The 18,541-nt window shown below is 39.1% G+C and overlaps 1 protein-coding gene across 1 annotated transcript; it reads left to right on the top strand.

The window, feature by feature from the left end:
* Window positions 1–11,489: 11,489 nt before the first annotated feature.
* LOC107607978 (uncharacterized) lies at window positions 11,490–12,630 on the top strand. The gene is made up of 2 exons (XM_016309874.1): window positions 11,490–11,599; window positions 12,144–12,630. Exons 1-2 carry the CDS (start codon window positions 11,490–11,492, stop codon window positions 12,628–12,630), a joined length of 597 nt encoding a protein of 198 aa, XP_016165360.1.
* Window positions 12,631–18,541: the final 5,911 nt, after the last annotated feature.

Raw genomic sequence — 18,541 nt, 5'->3', positions numbered from 1 at the left:
TCATGCATTTTCATTCCAAATTACTTACTTAGAATGCAAAAAAGTGTATAAAACCTAATAAAAACAAAGAAAAAGGCTAGTGAAACTAGGCTAAGATGACTTGTCATCACCTCTGCTTTCCTATTGCCTTCTTCCAATCATTTATAATCCTTTCCATGGCAAACTTTATGTTGGGCATCACCGTTGTCAATGGCTACTTCCCATCCTCTCAGTGAAAATGTTCTACGCACGCTGTCACCGTACGGCTAATTATCTGTCGATTCTCGATCATGTTGGAATGGGATCCATTGATTCTTTTGCGTCTGTCACACGCCTAACACTCGCGAGTTTGAAGCTCGTCACAGTCATCCCTTCCCAGATCCTACTCAGAATACCACAGACAAAGTTTAAACATTCCGGATCTCAGGAATGGCCGCCAATAATTCTAGCCTATACCACGAAGGTTCTAATCTTAGATTAGAAACCCAAGAGATACACATTCAAGCTTGTTTGCATGTAGAACGGAAGTGGTTGTCAGGCACGCGTTCATAGGTGAGAATGAGGATGAGTGTCACATAATCACACATTCATCATGTTCTTGGGTGCGAATGAATATCTTAGAGAAGAAATAGACTTGAGTTGAATAGAAAAACAATAGTACTTTGCATTAATTCATGAAGAACAGCAGAGCTCCACACCTTAATCTATGGTGTGTAGAAACTCTACCGTTGAAAATACATAAGAACAAGTTCTAATCATGGCCGTGAGGCCAGCCTCCATGGTCTAAGATAGCATAAGACTTATCAAAGATGAAAATACAATAGTAAAAGGTCCTATTTATAGAGAACTAGTAGCCTAGGGTTTACAGAAATAAGTAATTAATGCAGAAATCTTCTTTCGGGCCCACTTGGTGTGTGCTTGGACTGAGCATTGAAGCTTCCATGTGTAGAGACTTTTCTTGGAGTTAAATGTCAGCTTTTGTGCCAGCTTGGGCGTTTAACTCCAGCTTTTGTGCCAGTTCTGGCGTTTTGATGCCAGAATTCTTTAGCTAACTTGGAACGCCGGTTTGGGCCATCAAATCTTGGGCAAAGTATGGACTATTATATATTGCTGGAAAGCCTAGGCTACATTCCAACACAATTGAGAGCGCGCCAATTGGGGTTTTGTAGCTCCAGAAAATCCACTTCGAGTGTAGGGAGGTCAGAATCCAATAGCATCTACAGTCCTTTTTCAGCCTCTGAATCAGATTTTGCTCAGGTCCCTCAATTTCAGCCAAAAAATATCTGAAATCACAGAAAAATACACAAACTCATAGTAAAGTCTAGAAATGTGATTTTTATTTAAAAACCAATAAAAACATAATAAAAACTAACTAAAATATACTAAAAACATACTAAAAATAATGTCAAAAAGCGTATAAATTATCCGCTCATCAGCTGTATTAAAAATTGCTTTCACATGTTGAATCTTTGTGCTGCTGATATTAGCTTGATGTTGGGCTGATTATGTGATGTTGTTTGTTTGATATCCCTTAGACAAGATAACTGTGTGTAGCTCTTTATTGTCCTCTCTTTAAGTACATTGTAAAACAGGAACAAAGAGAAAAGCGTAAATCCAGGGGGAGCTAATCTTGAAAAGGAAAGGGGGAGCAACACAAAAGCAAATGACAAAAATCAAAGGGAGTTTCTAAACCTTACTCAAATTCATTTCCTTTTGATTATTACTTAAATCATGTTTGTCATCAAGGGGGAGATTGTTGAGTTAAGAAATTAACTAAATTAATTAGTGATGACAAACATTATTTTTGGCAAATAAATAATTAGTGTGGATTAATTATAATTTCATATTACTAATTATTTATTGTTGCAGACCAAATCTTAGCAGCCCAAAAATTGAAAGGAAAATAAAACAAGAAGTGATGGGTCAATAATATAATCGAAGCCCAAGGAATCAATGCTGAAGAAATCAAAGCGGGCCAAGCATATCACTACCCGATCCAAGCCCAATTTCCTTTTAGCAAGTAAATCCCTCTTTTTTGCCTTACCAAAAGCAACGTTCACTTCTGAAGAGTTGGTCAGAAACTCAGAAAAGTAAGAAAGAGAGAAAGAGCTTCTTCCCTAAGCTAGTAACCAAAGAAGCAAGAGAGATAAGGTTTAAGCTTGAAAGACAGAATGTCAAATCAACAAGTTCAAGCCAAATCAAGCTTAAGAAAAGATCAAAGGTAAACCATTTTCTCATACATGCAACTCAGTTTCTTCTCTTCTTCCCAACACTCTACTCTATCTGAAATGGGATACAAAGGAAAGATAGTTTCTGTTCTTCTCTGCTGTGTATCCACGGTCTTAAACATGACTTGGGGACCAAGTTGGTTTTCAAGGGCTAAGATCAAGTTGACCATGGGAATATTTCTATGGTTGCTGTTATATGGCTTTCGGTCAAGATGAGGAAGTCAGAAGAAGAGTTTTTACTTTGGGGATTAAGGAGAAAAAGTTAGTCTATGGGTTGGTGAAGCTCAAGGCTCAAGGTGTTGACTTTGGAAGAAGAACCCAGCAACATGCAAGGAGATAAAATAAGACTTAGTGCTCATTCAGAACCAAGGATAGAAAACCAGGGTTGTGTGAGCAGTGTTCTGTAAAGAAGTTACTCTACTTGGATAATGCTTTCTTTCAAAAAAGCATTCGGCCAATACTGAAGAACTCAAGCTAAGGTTTGCAAATCTGGTTTTGCACATAGCGAAGAGGCTGTTGATGAAGTCAATCTCCTTCATGTTTTACAGATTGTAATGTACTTTTTTATGTTTATCTTTCTGTAATTTCTTGTGAGAAAAGGCATATTGAGAGAGCTCAAGTAAAAGCCATGAGTGGAAAAAGGCTGAGTGAAACACTTGAGAGAAAAGCCTAGAGTTTACTTCAGATTTCTTTAGGTATGTTCATGTCTTATATCTTGTACCTGTGAGGTATCCCGTTCTTAGTTGGGTTAGCACTAAGAGTGAATAGTTAGGTATTAGCATAGCCAATGTCAAGTTAGGTTAGAACTTGAGTGTGAAAGGATTGGGTCAATCCTGTGAAATTGGTGTATGTAATACTGTTAACTATAGTGAAAATTCTTCCATAGTTGTGGAGGAGACTGGACGAAGGTTGCATAGCACAAGGCAACCAAACCAGGATACATGCTGATGTTAGTTTTTCTCTTATCTGCTGTGTTCTGTTTTCTGATATTCATGAGACAAAAATAAATTGTCTCATAAATTTCCGCTGCTGAGTACAAACAGAATCAGTATTGAAAGTTTGTTTTAAAAGGGTAATAACAGCAACTTAAAAGGAAGGCATAGATTCAACCCCCCTTCTCTAAGCCTACCACAACCTTCACACTTTTTACAACTCCGCACAACTAACCAGCAAGTGCACTGGGTCATCCAGGTAATACCTTACGTGAGTAAGGGTCGATCCCACGAAGATTGTCGACTTGAAGCAAGCTAATGATTTTGTTTATGAAAAATAAATAACATGAAATAAATGGTACTTGTCCTTCAGTAATGAGGAACAGGTTGAGGTTTTGGAGATGCTCTGTAGTCTAAATCTCTTCTTTCGTACTGTCTTCATCTCCAAACACGCATGGCTTCCTTCAATGGCAAGTTGTATGTTGATGGATCACCGTTGTCAGTGGCTACCATCCGTCCTCTCAGATGAAAAATACCCAGGCATGGTTTCTGTACGGCTAATCAACTGTCGGATCTCTCGTCACGGATGAAAATACCAGGTACAGCTACCGCACAGCTAATCATCTGTCGGTTCTCACTTTTGTCGGAATAGGATCTTTCTATCCTTTTGCACACTGTCACTGCGCCCAACATTCGTGAGTTTGAATCTTGTCACAATCATCCCCTCCCAGATCCTACTCGGAATACCACAGATAAGGTTTAGACTTTTTGGATCCCAGGAATGCTGCCAATTGGTTCTAGCCTCTACCACGAAGGTTCTAATCTCACGGACTCGGTTCGTGGATCAGAGACCCAAGATATACGCACTCAAGCTGTCGCCCAATGACTACGTTGAGCTCAGATAGAATGGGAGTGGTTGTCAGGAATGTGTTCATAGATTTGAGAATAATGATGAGTGTCACGGATCATTATATTCCCTATATTGAAGTACGAGTGAGTAACATAGAATAGAATCAAGCGTGATTGAATAGAAAACAGTAGTAATTGCATTAATCCATTGAAACACAGCAGAGCTCCTCACCCCCACCTATGAGATTTAGAGACTCATGCCGTAGAAGATACAATATGAAATGTAAAACGTCATGAGTTACAAAATGAATCTCTAAAAGTAGTTTTTATACTAAACTAGTAACTTAGGTTTACAGAAAATGAGTAACTAAGTGCAGATAGTGCAGAAATACACTTCTGGGGCCCACTTGATGTGTGCTAGGGCTGAGCATTGAAGCTTTCATGTGCATAGGCCATTCTTGGAGTTAAACGCCAGCTTGGGTGCCAGTTTGGGCGTTTAACTCCAGTTTTGGTGCCAGTTCTGGCGTTTTACGCCAAAAAAGGGTCTCTAGCTGGCGTTTAACGCCAGTTTGGGCCATCAAATCTCGGGTAAAGTATGGACTATTATATATTTCTGGAAATCCCAAGATGTCTACTTTCCAACGCAATTAAGAGCATGCCAATTGGGCTTCTGTATTTGCAGAAAATTCACTTCGAGTGCAGGAGGGTCAGAATGCAATAGCATCTCCAGTCCTATCTCTGCCTCTGAATCAGATTTTTGCTCAGGTCCCTCAATTTCAGCTAGAAAATATCTGAAATTACAGAAAAACACACAAGCTCATAGTAAAGTCCAGAAATATGATTTTGCCTAAAAACTAATAAAATTATAATAAAAAGTAACTAAAACATACTAAAAACTACCTAAAAACAATGCCAAAAAGGGTATAAATTATCCGCTCATCATACTTCTATGCCTCAGATAGGAGCAACAACAGGGAGTCTTGGAATTAAACCATATGGATGCAAGCCTGGCCCAAAACAAGATGATCACCAAGAAACTGGCTGAATTGACCAAGCAAATGGAGAAGACTCAGGCTGCAGCTATCCACACTCAACCATCACCCCAAGAAGAATTGGAGACAGAAGAAGGAGTTAACTGGGAGGAAGCTAATTACCTTGGAAAATCATCTAGGAAAGCTAATGATCCATACTCTAAAACCTATAACTCTGGTTGGAGGAACCACCCAAACTTTGGGTGAGGGAACCAACAAAGCCAAGGCCAAGATCAGAGACCCCATAACCCAAACCAGTATAACAACTCCACTCACCAAAACTCCAACCAAAAAACTATACCAGACCACATAAAACACCTACTCATACCCACCCTACCAAAGCCATAACAACCACTCTCAACACCCCAATTCCACCCAACCATCAGCACATGATGAGGACAGAATGGCAAAACTAGAAGCTATGCTTGCAAACCTTAACAAAGAGTGTGAAGACATGAAGAGATTCTGGGAAGAAGTGAGAGGTAGTATGAAAAGTCGAGGGTAGGTTCTTAAGAATCTAGAATCTCAGGTAGGACATCTTTCACAACAGACTCCAAAGTCCTCTGATAATTTCCCAAGTGATACAGAAAAAAATCCAAGAGGGAAAATAAAGAAGGTAAGGTGGGAAAAATGCAAGTCAATCAATCTAAGCAGTGAAAAAGGTTTGAAGGAAGAATGCTTCATACACTCAGAGTATGATAAAGGAGAGTCAAGGAAGAATGTAAGGGAGATAGAAAAAATGGCTAGCACCTCAAGTAATCCCTCAATCAATCTGAACAGAGGAAGGAACAAAAAGAGAAAGAATCCCTCAAGCCTTTTGTGCCACAGGCACCATTTCCCCAAAGACATAAGGAAAGTGAGAAAGACAGGTCATATACAAGATTCCTAGACATGTTTGCATCCCTCAGAGTTAACATCCCCTTCATCAAAATTCTCCAACAGATGCCAACATACATGAAGTGCATGAAAGAATTATTTACCAAGAAAGTAACCTTAAATGGGGGACAAACAGTGATAATGAACAAGGAATGTAGTGCCCTCATCAAGAAAGAACTACTCATGAAGAAAAGAGATCCAGGGAGCTTTCATATTCCATGTGCCATAGGAGAGACAAAAATTGACAGAGGATTCTGCGACTTAGGGGCTAGCATAAATATGATGCCTCTATCCCTTATGAAGAAGTTGTAAATCAATGAGCTGAGATCCACAGATGTAATCATCTAATTGGCAGATAAAACTCAGAAGCAAGCCGAAGGCGTAGTTGAAAATGTATTGGTGAAAGTAGGAAACTACTTCCTCGCCACTGACTTTGTTGTTCTAGACATGGAGGAAAGTTACCTCCATCTTATTATTCTGGGGAGACCATTTCTAGCTACTGGTCAAGCTCTCATTGATGTAGAATAAGGAGAGTTGTTACTAAGAATACATGATGAGCAGCTCACTTCCAGGCCTTCAAGCCCGTGCATGAATCTGAGCAAGAGAGCAAGGAATCAAAGGAAGAGCACATTGAGAGTCCCCTGAAGGAGAACAGCAATGAACCACAGGGCCAGCATCTGGAGCTTTCCTTGATGGATAAACAAGAAGCTCAAGAGAAGAAGGAACCAATGGAGTTCAAGGAAGAGACGAAGCCATAAGAGTTGAGAGGAGCAGCTAACAAAGAACTTCCTGACACAATAATCACTAGAGCACCACTAAAAGAAGAAGAAAAAGTTGTGAAGAAATTGCCAAGAGGATGGAGAAACAAGAGGGTACCTACAGAAGGTTTCTCCCCTGGAGACAAGGTGATATCAATCCACCATCCACCACTCCCACCCCATCTTCCAACCATTCCATCTCAATTACCTTAAGTATTCACCATTAGAAAGGTCCTCTCCTTAGAGCATGTAGAGATCATCAAGGAATCAAGTGGAGACCGCTTTACTGTGAGGGGAGAAGACCTAAGGCACTACAAACCCCCCTGACAAGGACCAACCGTCAAGTTAATGACGCTAAAGAAGCGCTTCATGGGAGGCAACCCAACCAAAGGTAATTCTCTTTTCATAGCTTGTCAATAAAAGAGTAAGGAGATTTCTCAGCATTGCTAGGAGCTAAGTTTGGTGTTGCACACCAAAGAAATTAAAAGGTGAGTGTGTAAATCTAAGTTTGGTGTTCCACCATGGTTTTCATTAATGAACACATTACACTCTCAGCATAACTAGTTATCAGCTCCAAACAATCAGAGAAAATTACTCAAAAATTGTTGTTTTCTAGTTTCTAGTCTGTTTTCTAGTTCATAGTGGTTTTATGGTTCATAGTTTACTTTCTTAATAAAAAGTACTTGAGGATTCATGCATATATTTACTCCTCTTCATGTAGAAGTACGCAAGGAACTAAGTTTGGTGTTCCCATACTAACTTAAGTTCAGAAAATTACAAGCATACATGCATGCTAACCATCTCTCAAGTGCTTGGGGAATAAGCAGCTGTCAGTAGCTTTTGCAGGGATTCAATCAACCCTTGGAAGAACTATGCAACATCATCAAAGGACACTAAAGCCACAGATGGTGATAGCAAAGAAAAGTGACTAGAAGGCACCACCAAGAGGTTGTATTGTTACTTAATTCCATCCACTTTGAAATGCTCTAAATTGGAAGTCTGAACGTACCCATGTTAATGGTTAACATGTAGTTTAAGTTGTTTTGCATTCTGTCATGTTAAGTTTTGCAATAAGTATGCTAGCCTAAGTGTGTGTGCTTTTATTGTCACTTGTTAAATGCTTGTCTTGTCCCCTAAGTCTTTTCAATTAAATAAAAAAAATGTTTGAATAAGAAGTGGAACAGTTCCTTTTTAGCAAGTAGTAAAATAACAGTAAGTGGTGGTATATATGTTTGATTATGTAGTAGGTCGCTTATAATGAATAAAAGGATAGATTGTTTCCCTTTAGTGTAAATTAGCTTGCTGTCTATAAATCTTAGTAAATAAAAGTCCTTGAAAAAAAAGAAAAACAAATAGACAGAAAGAAAAGAAAGGCCAAAAGTGGCAACCAAAAACAGAAGAAAGCAAAATAATAAAGCTAGACACCAATAGCTTGGACCTTAGAACATATGCCTGTGGTGTCTTTGTATTAGGATCTGCTTGGATGATTAGGTTCTATGGAGTGCTTTAACACTTGGTAACTTGGGTTAACTAACCCGGGATTATCAACCAAAAGTCCATTATCAAGAGGAACCTAGTTACAAGGCATTTAGTAACCCAAAGAGGTGCTGGGCATCAATGTCTTAAGAAGAATTGTGAGCCAAGTGTTTGTTGTGAATATGTGTTGAGTACAAATGAGCTAAAGAAGCTACTGCTACACATGACACTAAGCTACAAGTAAGAAATAAGTTTACAGAAAAAGAAAATAAACTAAATCAATTACCAAGGATGAGTGAATAATAAGAGGTCATAGCAGTGTGTTAATGGATGCTTAAAGGAGACAGTCTATGCCTAAAGATTAATAAGAAGTTAGCTACTGTATTGTCTGTATAAAACCCTATGAGCTACTAATAATGCTTTGCTGATATGAACATCCCCTTCTGTTTCATTCTTTCTTCTTAATAATTCAGTACTTGCTTAGGGACAAGCAAGATTTAAGTTTGGTATTGTGATGCCAGGGCATCTTAGGCTAGTTTCACTATCCTTTTTCCTTGTTTTTAATAGGTTTTATGCACTTTCTTGAGCTATAAATAAGCAAATTGGGTGGAAATTCATGTATGCCTAGATTCATTCAACCATGAGTAATTTAATGCAATTTCTTGATGATTTATGTAATGATTACTTGTATGCTAAGAATGATAAGAATTCTCATGACTTTAGCAAGGCTTTGATGCATTTATTGGTTGATGTTAGGTGAAGGAAAGCATGGAGGAAGGTTGAAGAAGGAGCATGGAAAACATGAAGAGGAAGCAACATTGGCGGCTAAGTTGGACCACCAATGTTGCCTCAAACATTGAAAGAGAAGCAGAACAAGTCTCTGCATATTTGGCTGATGCTCACGTTGGAGGGAGCGTTGGAGGTCCAACGTTACCCCCAACATTGTGAGAAAATGATCAATTCTGGGGATGAAGAATTTTTGAGTGACATTTTTGTATCCACGCGCAAGCGTGAGTCACGCACACGCGTGGAATGGCAAACTTGACCATTCACGCGTACGCATGGGTCACACGTACGCGTCATTACACGAATGTTGGAGTCCAACGTTGCCTCAAACGCTAGCCTCCAACGTCCGCGATGAGGAGCCCAGAATTTGGATTTGAAAAACTTGAATCGACGCGTACGCATCACTGACGCGTACGCATGGATGGGAAAAAAGAGGAAACATGCGTAAGCATGGAGTACGCGCACACGTGAAAATGCCAACGTTGGAGGTCCAACACTGAGGCTAACGTCACCTGCATTGTTTTAAAACTTTAAAATGAAATCTTTACATCCACGCGCACGTGTGAAGCACGCGTACGCGTGGATGATCATTTTTGACCCTGGTGCGCAAACGCGTAAAGCACGCGTACGCGTGGATAGCAGGACATTGGCCCTCCAACATTGAGTCAAACGCCAATGACAGCTAGTTTTTTTGGTTTTTCTGAAGAAGCGTTTGAGTCAACGTTGGCTATCAAACGCTGACCCCAACGTGAAGCATCAAACTCTGCAATTCAAACCAATCTCTTCTTAATAGCAGAGGAAACCAATTGGAGCCAATTCAACCCAATTCCACCAAGGCCAAAAGCCCAATTCAGAGATTGAAGATCAATGGAAGAAAGTGTATAAATAGTTTAGAATTTAAGTTAGAGGGACCTTTTTTTTGATTGAGATTTTCCTTTCACTTACTACTGAACGATTACTTTCTGTTAATTTTCCTTTGCAATATATCTTTCATTTCCAATTTCCATTTTGAGAGCTATGAACAACGAAACCCCTTTCATTGGGTTAGGGAGCTTTGTGTAATTCAATGGATCAATAGTAATTTTCATTCATTTTCTTCTTTCTTTTCTCTTGATTTTACTAGAAAGCTTTTGTTCTTCATCCAATTGGATAGTTATCTTGGGAAAGAAGCTATTCATAATTGGATCTCCTCAAAACCTTGGAAGAGGAATGAGGAGATCATGCTAGAAATGCTTTCTCACATTAGATTATATTGGGGTTTGGATGGATATAGTGACATGTAATCCTACCAACACTTTAATCTATGAATTTGTGTGGTATAATCAGTGACCAAGTTTCATCTCTTTCCATGAGCACTTAAATCAAGGAATTGGGAAATTGTTCATGCTTAGAGAGATTATATTGCCAAAGAATTGGGATCTAATCACTTAAGATTGCCAAGGAGATCAATGAATGCATTGATTACGAAAGAGATGAAAATGAATTTGATTCAGAGAATTATACATCTCCTGAACCCAATGATTCCCCTTCTCTGATCTACCCATTATTTTATATTCTGCTTCTTTAATTTCATGCTAAATCCCCATTCTGTCATTTAATTTCATGCAATTTAACTTCTGTCATTTAATTCTTGCAATTTAAGTTTCTCGCCAAATTTTACTTTTTGCAATCCCAATTCAATTCCGATTTCACTCAACTAGCATAATTCTCCAATTAACATTGCTCAATCTAACAATCCCTGTGAGATTCGACCTCACTCTACAGTGAGTTTTTACTTGACGATAATCCAATGCACTTGTCGGTAGGAAATTTGTTGAGAGGCAAAGTCCCGCGCATCACTCTATCTCTCACAAATCTCTTGAATAACACTATTCGGGAGGAATTGAGATCTTAAGAATTTGTGTGGCTTATAAATGAGAGACATGCACTTAACCTCTTATCATGACAATTGGATCAAGGAATTAGCAAGATTGATTGTTTTTAGAGAGTTTGGATTGCCAAGAAATTGAGATCCAATCAATTTCAATCTACCATAGATCTACTCATATGATTGAGAAGGAAGTTGAGACCCATTTGATTCATTGTGGATTATGATATCTCCAATCGCTGATGAGTCTTCCTTTCTGTTACTTTTCGTTGAGTTCACTTTAATTGCTTTAATTTACTGCTTCTTTTAATTTTCCAGCACCCAATTCCTATTTACATTTCCAGTAATTTACTTTTCATGCAAATTAAGCTTCTTGCCATTTAAGATTTAGCAATTTACAATTCTTGCAACTTATATTCTGTTAGTCAATTTTACCAATACTCGCTTAACTAGACTAATCACCTCACTAAAGTAGCTTGATCCATCAATCCTCGTGGGATCGACAGCACTCCAAGTGAGTTTTATTACTTGATGCGACCCGGTAAACTTGTCGGTAGTTCACAAGGCACCATGGTTCGCAAACATTGCCAATTTTAAAGCCACTAGGGAAGTGTCTCCGGAATTCAACAAACACCAGAGGAGGAAGCTCATTAATGATGCTAAGTACTTCATCTGGGATGAACCATATCTTTTCAAGAAATGTTTAGATGGAATACTTAGAAGATGCGTCTCAGAGGAAGGAGGACGGGAAGTCATATGGAATTGTCATGGTTCTTGTTATGGAGAACACTGTGGAGGAAAAAGGACTGCAGCCAAGGTACTGCAATATGGATTTTTTTGGCCAACTATCTTCAAGGATGCAAAAGAACTGGTACAACACTGCAACGAATGCCAAAGAGCAGGGAATCTACCCAAAAAAATGAAATGCCACAACACTTCATCCTAGAACTTGAATTATTTGATGTGTAGGGGATTAATTTCATGGGACCATTCCCAACCTCATACTCAAATAAATATATCTTGGTGGCAGTGGACTATGTATCACAATGGGTGGAAGCCACTGCAACTCCAATAAATGACAATAAGATAGTGATGAATTTTCTTAGAAAGAATATTTTTAGCCGATTTGGGGTGCCTAGAGCTCTTATCAGTGATGGAGGAAGCCATTTTTGCAACAGACCATTAGGGACTCTCCTCTTGAGATATGGAGTAAAGCATAAGGTTGCCACACCATATCACCCCCAAACAAGTCGGCAGATAGAGATATCCAACAGAGAACTCAAAAGGATCCTGGGAAAGACTGTGGGGACTTCAAGAAAAGACTGGTAAAAAAAGCTGGATGATGCTCTTTGGGCATATAGGACAGCCTTCAATACACCAATTAGGATGTCTCCATATCAATTGGGGTATGGAAAGGCTTGTCATCTACCATTGGAGCTTGAACACAAAGCATTCTGGTCTCTCAAGTTACTAAACTTTGATAACAACGCTGCTGGTGAAAGAAGGATCCTACAACTACAAGAATTGGAAGAATTTAGGTCCCAAGCCTATGAAAATGCCAAAATTTATAAGGAAAGAGCAAAGAAAAAGTATGATATCAATATGGCACCAAGGAACATTGAAGAAGGGCAAAGAGTGCTCCTCTATAACTCCAAGCTAAAGCTTTTTCCCAGCAAGCTAAGGTCAAGATGGTCAGGACCTTTTCTTGTCTCCAAAGTCTCACCTTATGGACACATAGAAATCATGGAAGAAAATTCACAGGAGACATTCACTGTGAATGGACAAAGGCTCAAGCACTATCTGGGCAATATGAGGGAAAGCCCCAAGATGAAGTATAAGCTCAACTGAGAGAAGTCAACCATCAAGCTAGTGACGTTAAAAGAGCGCTTGTTGGGAGGCAACCAACCAGGGATAATTTTTTTTTCCTAGCTGTTTCAATAAAGGAGTTAAGTAGACTCTTCTGCATTGCAAGGAGCTAAGTTTGGTGTTGCACACCAAAGGAACTCAAGGGTGAATGTGTAATTCTAATTTTAGTGTTCTACCAAATATTTCACTAAAGAGCACATTGCATCCTCAGGATAATTAGTCACTAGTTCCAAACAATCAGAGAAACTGCTTAACAATTGTTTGATTGTTAGTTTACAGTTCATTTTCTTAATAAAAGCACCTGATGTTTCATATATGTATTCACTCTACTACATATAGAAGTAGGCAAGGAACTAAGTTTGATGTTCACACACCAACTTAGGTCCAAAAAATCACAAGCACACATGCATGCTAACCATCTCTCAAGTGCTTGGGGAACAAGCAACTTCCAATAACTTTGTAGGAAGACAATCAATCCTTTGGAAGGAATATGCACCATCATCCAGGGAGACAAAGAGAATATCAAAGCTAGGGAAGATGATGAACAACTAAGAAGATGTCAAGAGGTTGTATTGTCACTTAATTGTTTCCACCTTGAAATGTTTTAATTGGAAGTCTGAATGTACCCCTGCTGATTAGTACTGTCATTTGAATTCTGTTTGTTTACTGTCTTTACTTTCCAATTGGGTGTTCTAGTCTAAGTGCTGCTACGCCATCATTTTGCTTAAATGTATGTCTTGTCCTCTTTACTTTTAATTGAATAAAAGAAAACTTTTTGAAACAGAGAGAGTAGTAATCCAAGTTGGTAAGAAACAGAATAAGAGTGAGTGGTGGTAAGTGTTTGATTGTTTAGCAACCTCACTAATAAAAACAAAAGGGTAGAATGTCCTTTATAGTATGAAATTAGTTGTTGTTTATGAAACCTTTGAAAATAATAATCCTTGGAAGAAGTAAAGAATAAGAAGGAAGAAAAGAAAAGCCAACGTTGGAGGCAAAGTTGGACCTCCAACGGCAGCTCCAACGTTGGCAAGCAAAAAGAGAAGAAACAAAGAATAAGCTAGGCACCAATAGCTTGAACCTTGAGACACATGCCTGTGATGTGTTTGTACTAGGATCTGCTTGGATGAATAGGTTCCAAGGAGTGTTTTAACACTTGGTAACTTGGGTTAACTAACCCGGGATTATCAACCAAAAATCCACTATCAAGAGTAACTTAGTTACAAGGCATTTAGTAGCCCAAAGTGGTGCTGGGCACCAATGTCTCTAGGATGAAATTTGAGCCAAGTGTCTGTAGTGTGTATGTGTTGAGGAGAGGCTTGAGTTAGTAGGTCCGAGGGGTGCTTCATCACCCAACACCTTAAGCCATCTGGGTCGGGAGTGTTGACTAAAAACTTATCTAAAAAGCTACTTCAACACATAACATTGAGCTACAAATAAAAAAAATAAGTTTCTAAGCAAAAAGCAAACACCAAGGATCTATAAGTAACAAGGTTCATAGTCGCATGTTAGTTGGAACTTGTTCATACCCTGGGTCGAGCTATCCGACCTGGGATGATTGGAGACAAAGCGACTGACCTCTTCAGGTCAGACTATCCGACCTCTTTACAAAAGAGGTCGGCCAAATCGACAGGAAGGCCCAAGAAGGCCCAAACAAAGGAACACAGCCCAATCCAAAGGCAGCCCAAGCCTACAGAAAGAAGGGCGGTTCCGTTGAAGATAAGCTGACTGATGCGCGAAAAACTTGTCTCATAACAAATTTCCTTCGGCAAGTGTACCGAATTCGTCGTCAAGTAAAAACTCACAATAGAGTGAGGTCGAATCCCACAGGGATTGATTGATCAAGCAACTTTAATTAGAGGAATGTTCTAGTTGAGCGAATCAGAATTTGAGTTGAGAATTGCAGAAAATTAAATGGCGGGAAAGTAAATAACAGAAAAGTAAATGCTAGAAATAAAGAGCTGAATGTAGATGATGGAAAGTAAATCGCAGAATCTTAAATGGGAATGAGGTAATTGCTCATAAAAGTAAATGACAGAAATTAAAGAGAATGGGTAAGATCAGAAATGGGGAGTTCATTGGGCTCAGGAGATGTTGCATTCTCCGGATCAATTTCATTTTCATCTCTTCCTCAATCAATGCACTCATTGATCTCCTTGGCAATCTTAAGTGATCGAATTACAATTTCTTGTAATTCAATCTCTCAAATCTTGATCAATAGCCAATTCCTTGGTCAATTGCTCATGAGAAGAGATGAAGTATGGTCACTGATTATACCACATGCATTTCCCAAATCAAGTGTTGAGAGGATTATAGTCACATATCCATCCAAACCCAATTTGGTCCAGCATGAGAAAGCATTTCTAGCATGATCTCTTCATTCCTCTTTCAAGGTTCAGAAGAGTTCCAAGTTTGAATAGCTTCTTTTCCAAGATAACTACCCAATTAGATGAAGATCGAAAGCTTTCAAGTAAAATCAAGAGAAAAGATAGAAGAAGAATAATGAAAACTAGTATTGATCCATCAAATTACAACAGAGCTCCCTAACCCAATGAAAGGGGTTTAGTTGTTCATAGCTCTGGAAAATGAAAACAAACATGGAGAATACATGATGAAACTAGAAGTGTAGAGAAAGTAAAATACAGAGAGTAGTTCTATGCCAAGAGGCTCCCTATAATTTCCAACTCCCATTTTAATTCAAAGCTACTCCTATATATACTACTCTTCTGATCTTCTAGTTGGCTCTTCAAGTCTTGGGTATGGGCCTTTGGATCTTGAGTTTGAAGCAGTTATCTTCTTCATTGGGCTTAGTTTTACTTGCAGAGAGAAAGTATGAAGTGGGCAGAGACTTTAGCTCAGGACGATAGTGGTGTTAACGTTCAGTGAAAATATGGGTTCGAGAACGTTAGTGACAATCACCTTTTTCACTAACGTTCCTCACCCAAGTAAGAGCCACGTTAACCTCAACGTTAGTGGCACAAACGTTGCTACTAACGTTGCCTCTTTGTCCTTCGCACACGTTATTGGGACTTACCTTTCCCAATAACGTTGAGAAGCCTCCTCCTTCCCTACGTTAGAGTCCACGTTAACTTAATTAATGTGGCTCCTTAACGTAGGCTTGCCAACCTTCGAGAACGTTAGTGACACTTACCTTTGTCACTAACGTTCCAATGTGCCCCTAGCTCCCAAGTTAGAGTCCACGTTAACTAGGTTAACGTGACCTTTAACGTGGCTGTGCTAGCCATCTCCAACGTTAGTGACAAAGGTAAATGTCACTAACGTTGGCTCATCATCTCTCCTCCTCACGTTAGCTTCCACATTAACTAAGTTAACGTGGGAGTTAACGTGGCTCATTGTGGCTTGTGTGGGCTCCTTCCAACGTTAGTGACAATGTTAGGTGTCACTAACGTTGGTGATCACCCTCCTTCTTCTCGTTAGCTTCCACGTTAGCTAGGTTAACGTGGGAGTTAACGTGGCTTATTGGGGCTTGTGTGGGTTAATCCCAACGTTAGTGACAATGTTTGGTGTCGCTAACGTTGTCGATCACCTACTTTCTTCACGTTAGCTTCCACGTTAACTAGGTTAACGTGGAAGTTAACGTGGCTTATTGTGACTTGGCCAACGTTAGTGACAAAGTTGAATGTCACTAACGTTGGCTTCCCCTTTTCTTCTTAATGTTGGAGGCCACGTTAACTTAGTTAACGTGGCTCTTAATGTGGCCACTTATGAGCTTGGTCCAACGTTAGTGACAAAGGTAAGTGTCACTAACGTTGGCTCCATTTCCTTTCCTCCACGTTAGAGTTCACGTTAACTTAGTTAACGTGACTCTTAACGTGGGCAATGATGGCTTCGAGAGCGTTATTAGCGATTACTTTTCTCATTAACTTTGCAAGTTACTCCCATTCCACGTTAGGAGTTACGTTAATTAGATTAACGTGGCTGCTAACGTGGTTCTTCCTTGCTTCCTTTGTCCTGAAATCAAGCAATAGAGTGCATCAAAGTTCTAGTCCAAGTCATGGGAAATACAACATCCAATTTGTCATTAAATTCATGCAAAATCCTCATGAAATCATGTAAAGTGCACAATGTATGCTTGAATCAAGATGTAAGTGAATATCTACCCAAAACTAGCTTATTTTCTAAGGAATTGCATGAAACTACCCTAAAAATAGTAAAGAAAAGGTCAGTGAAACTGGCCAAAATGCCCTGGCATCACAACACCAAACTTAAAGCTTGCTTGTCCCTAAGCAAGTACTGGAACAAGAGAATGATGAATGGAATGCCAAGAGAAATGAGTCATTCTTGTGGAGGTCATGTCCCTAGTTTTATGGTGGTTTCATGCATAGCAACTTAGATTCATTCCTTTACTGGCTTTCAGACCTTTATCATGTCCTAGAATACTCATTGTGATTGCATCCCATGAGACTTTTATTCATTGATCCTTTTATTGTTATTTTAGGGCTTATTTGTGTTCTTAGGCTAAGTGCTCTGTAAGGGGGCGACTCTTTAAGATAAGCTTTCAGTCAACACTCCCGAACCAGTTGGTTCAAGTTGCTAGGTGTTAAGACACCCCTAAGGACTTACTCCCTCAAGTCTCTTTCCCCCATACATACACACCACAGGCATATAGTTTATTTATTTTCTTTTCTTGAGACCTTGGTGTCCAGCACCTCTTTGGGTTACTAAATGCTCTGTGGTAAAGGTTACTCTTGATAGTGGACTTTCAGCTGATAATCGCGAGTTAGTTAACCCAAGTTACCAAGTAATAAGGCACCTGATGGGAAAATTTGTGGAAAAACGAATTTCCAAAACACCTAAAACTCACCGGCAAGTATACCGGGTCGCATCAAGTAGTAAAACTCACTTAGAGTGAGGTCGATCCCACAGGGATTGATGGATCAAGCAACTTTAGTGGGTGATTAGTTTAGTCAAGCTAACATTGAAGTGAATTGTGTGAAATTGTAACCAACAGAATTTTAAATGACAGGAAATTAAAGTTGCAGAATGTAAATGGGCAAAAACTTAAAGAACAAGCAATGTAAATTGCAGAAACTTAAATGACAAGAAATGTAAATTGCATGAAAAGTAAAGGGGGGCTGGGTGCTGGAAATTAAAGAAAGCAATGGATCCAAGGCAAGAAAAGTAAATTCAGATTTGCAGCAAGCTCAAAGTTAAAGTGTAGAATGTAAATGTGCAGGAAATGCAAATTGGAAGCAATGTAGTAGAAAGTAAAAATTGCAGAGAAGGAAATTGTAGCAGAAAAGTAAATCAGCAAGAAAACTCAAATCAATTGTGAAATCTAGAAAGACAAGTGAAGATCTCAGGGGCTCAATGAGACTAGAAAACAAGTCTAGATTTCAAGTCCGTCCTTGATCCAATAAAGAACAATTTGCAAAAGAAATGAAGATGAAAGCAGTAAACAGAGTGTTGATTCAAATCCTTAATTCACTGAAATTTTGTAGAAGAAGAACAAGAGAAATCTCAAAGTGAGAATGAAACAGAATTTCTTCAATTCTCAACCCAAGATTCAAAACAAAGAGAAAAACTAAAGAGAGAGAGTTCTCTATTCCTAATGCTCCCTCGTGGAGCCAGCTTCTTTACAAAGATGATAAGGATGCCTTATATAGGCTTTTCCAAATGAAAATGAAAATGAAATTGAAATTAAAAACAAATTACAATTGAATGAAATTCCTAATCTAGCCTCTCTGTGTGCCTTTGAGTGATGGTAATGGGCTTAGCTTGCTTTGAATTTGAGGAATAATGGATCTGGATGGCCTTGATGGAATTGGGATCATTCACGTTTGAGTCAACGTTTGAGGCAAACGTTGACTCAAACGTCTTGTAATGGCATGATGCAGAATGGGGGTTTGCTGTCACTCACGTTTGAGTTCACGTT

The sequence above is a fragment of the Arachis ipaensis genome, chromosome B1, assembly GCF_059453495.1.
Source record: "Arachis ipaensis isolate K30076 ecotype BB chromosome B1, ASM5945349v1, whole genome shotgun sequence".
In the NCBI taxonomy this organism is placed as follows: Eukaryota; Viridiplantae; Streptophyta; class Magnoliopsida; order Fabales; family Fabaceae; genus Arachis; species Arachis ipaensis.
The sequence above is the reverse complement of the archived record's forward strand: the minus strand, read 5'-3'. Positions and strand labels throughout refer to the sequence as shown.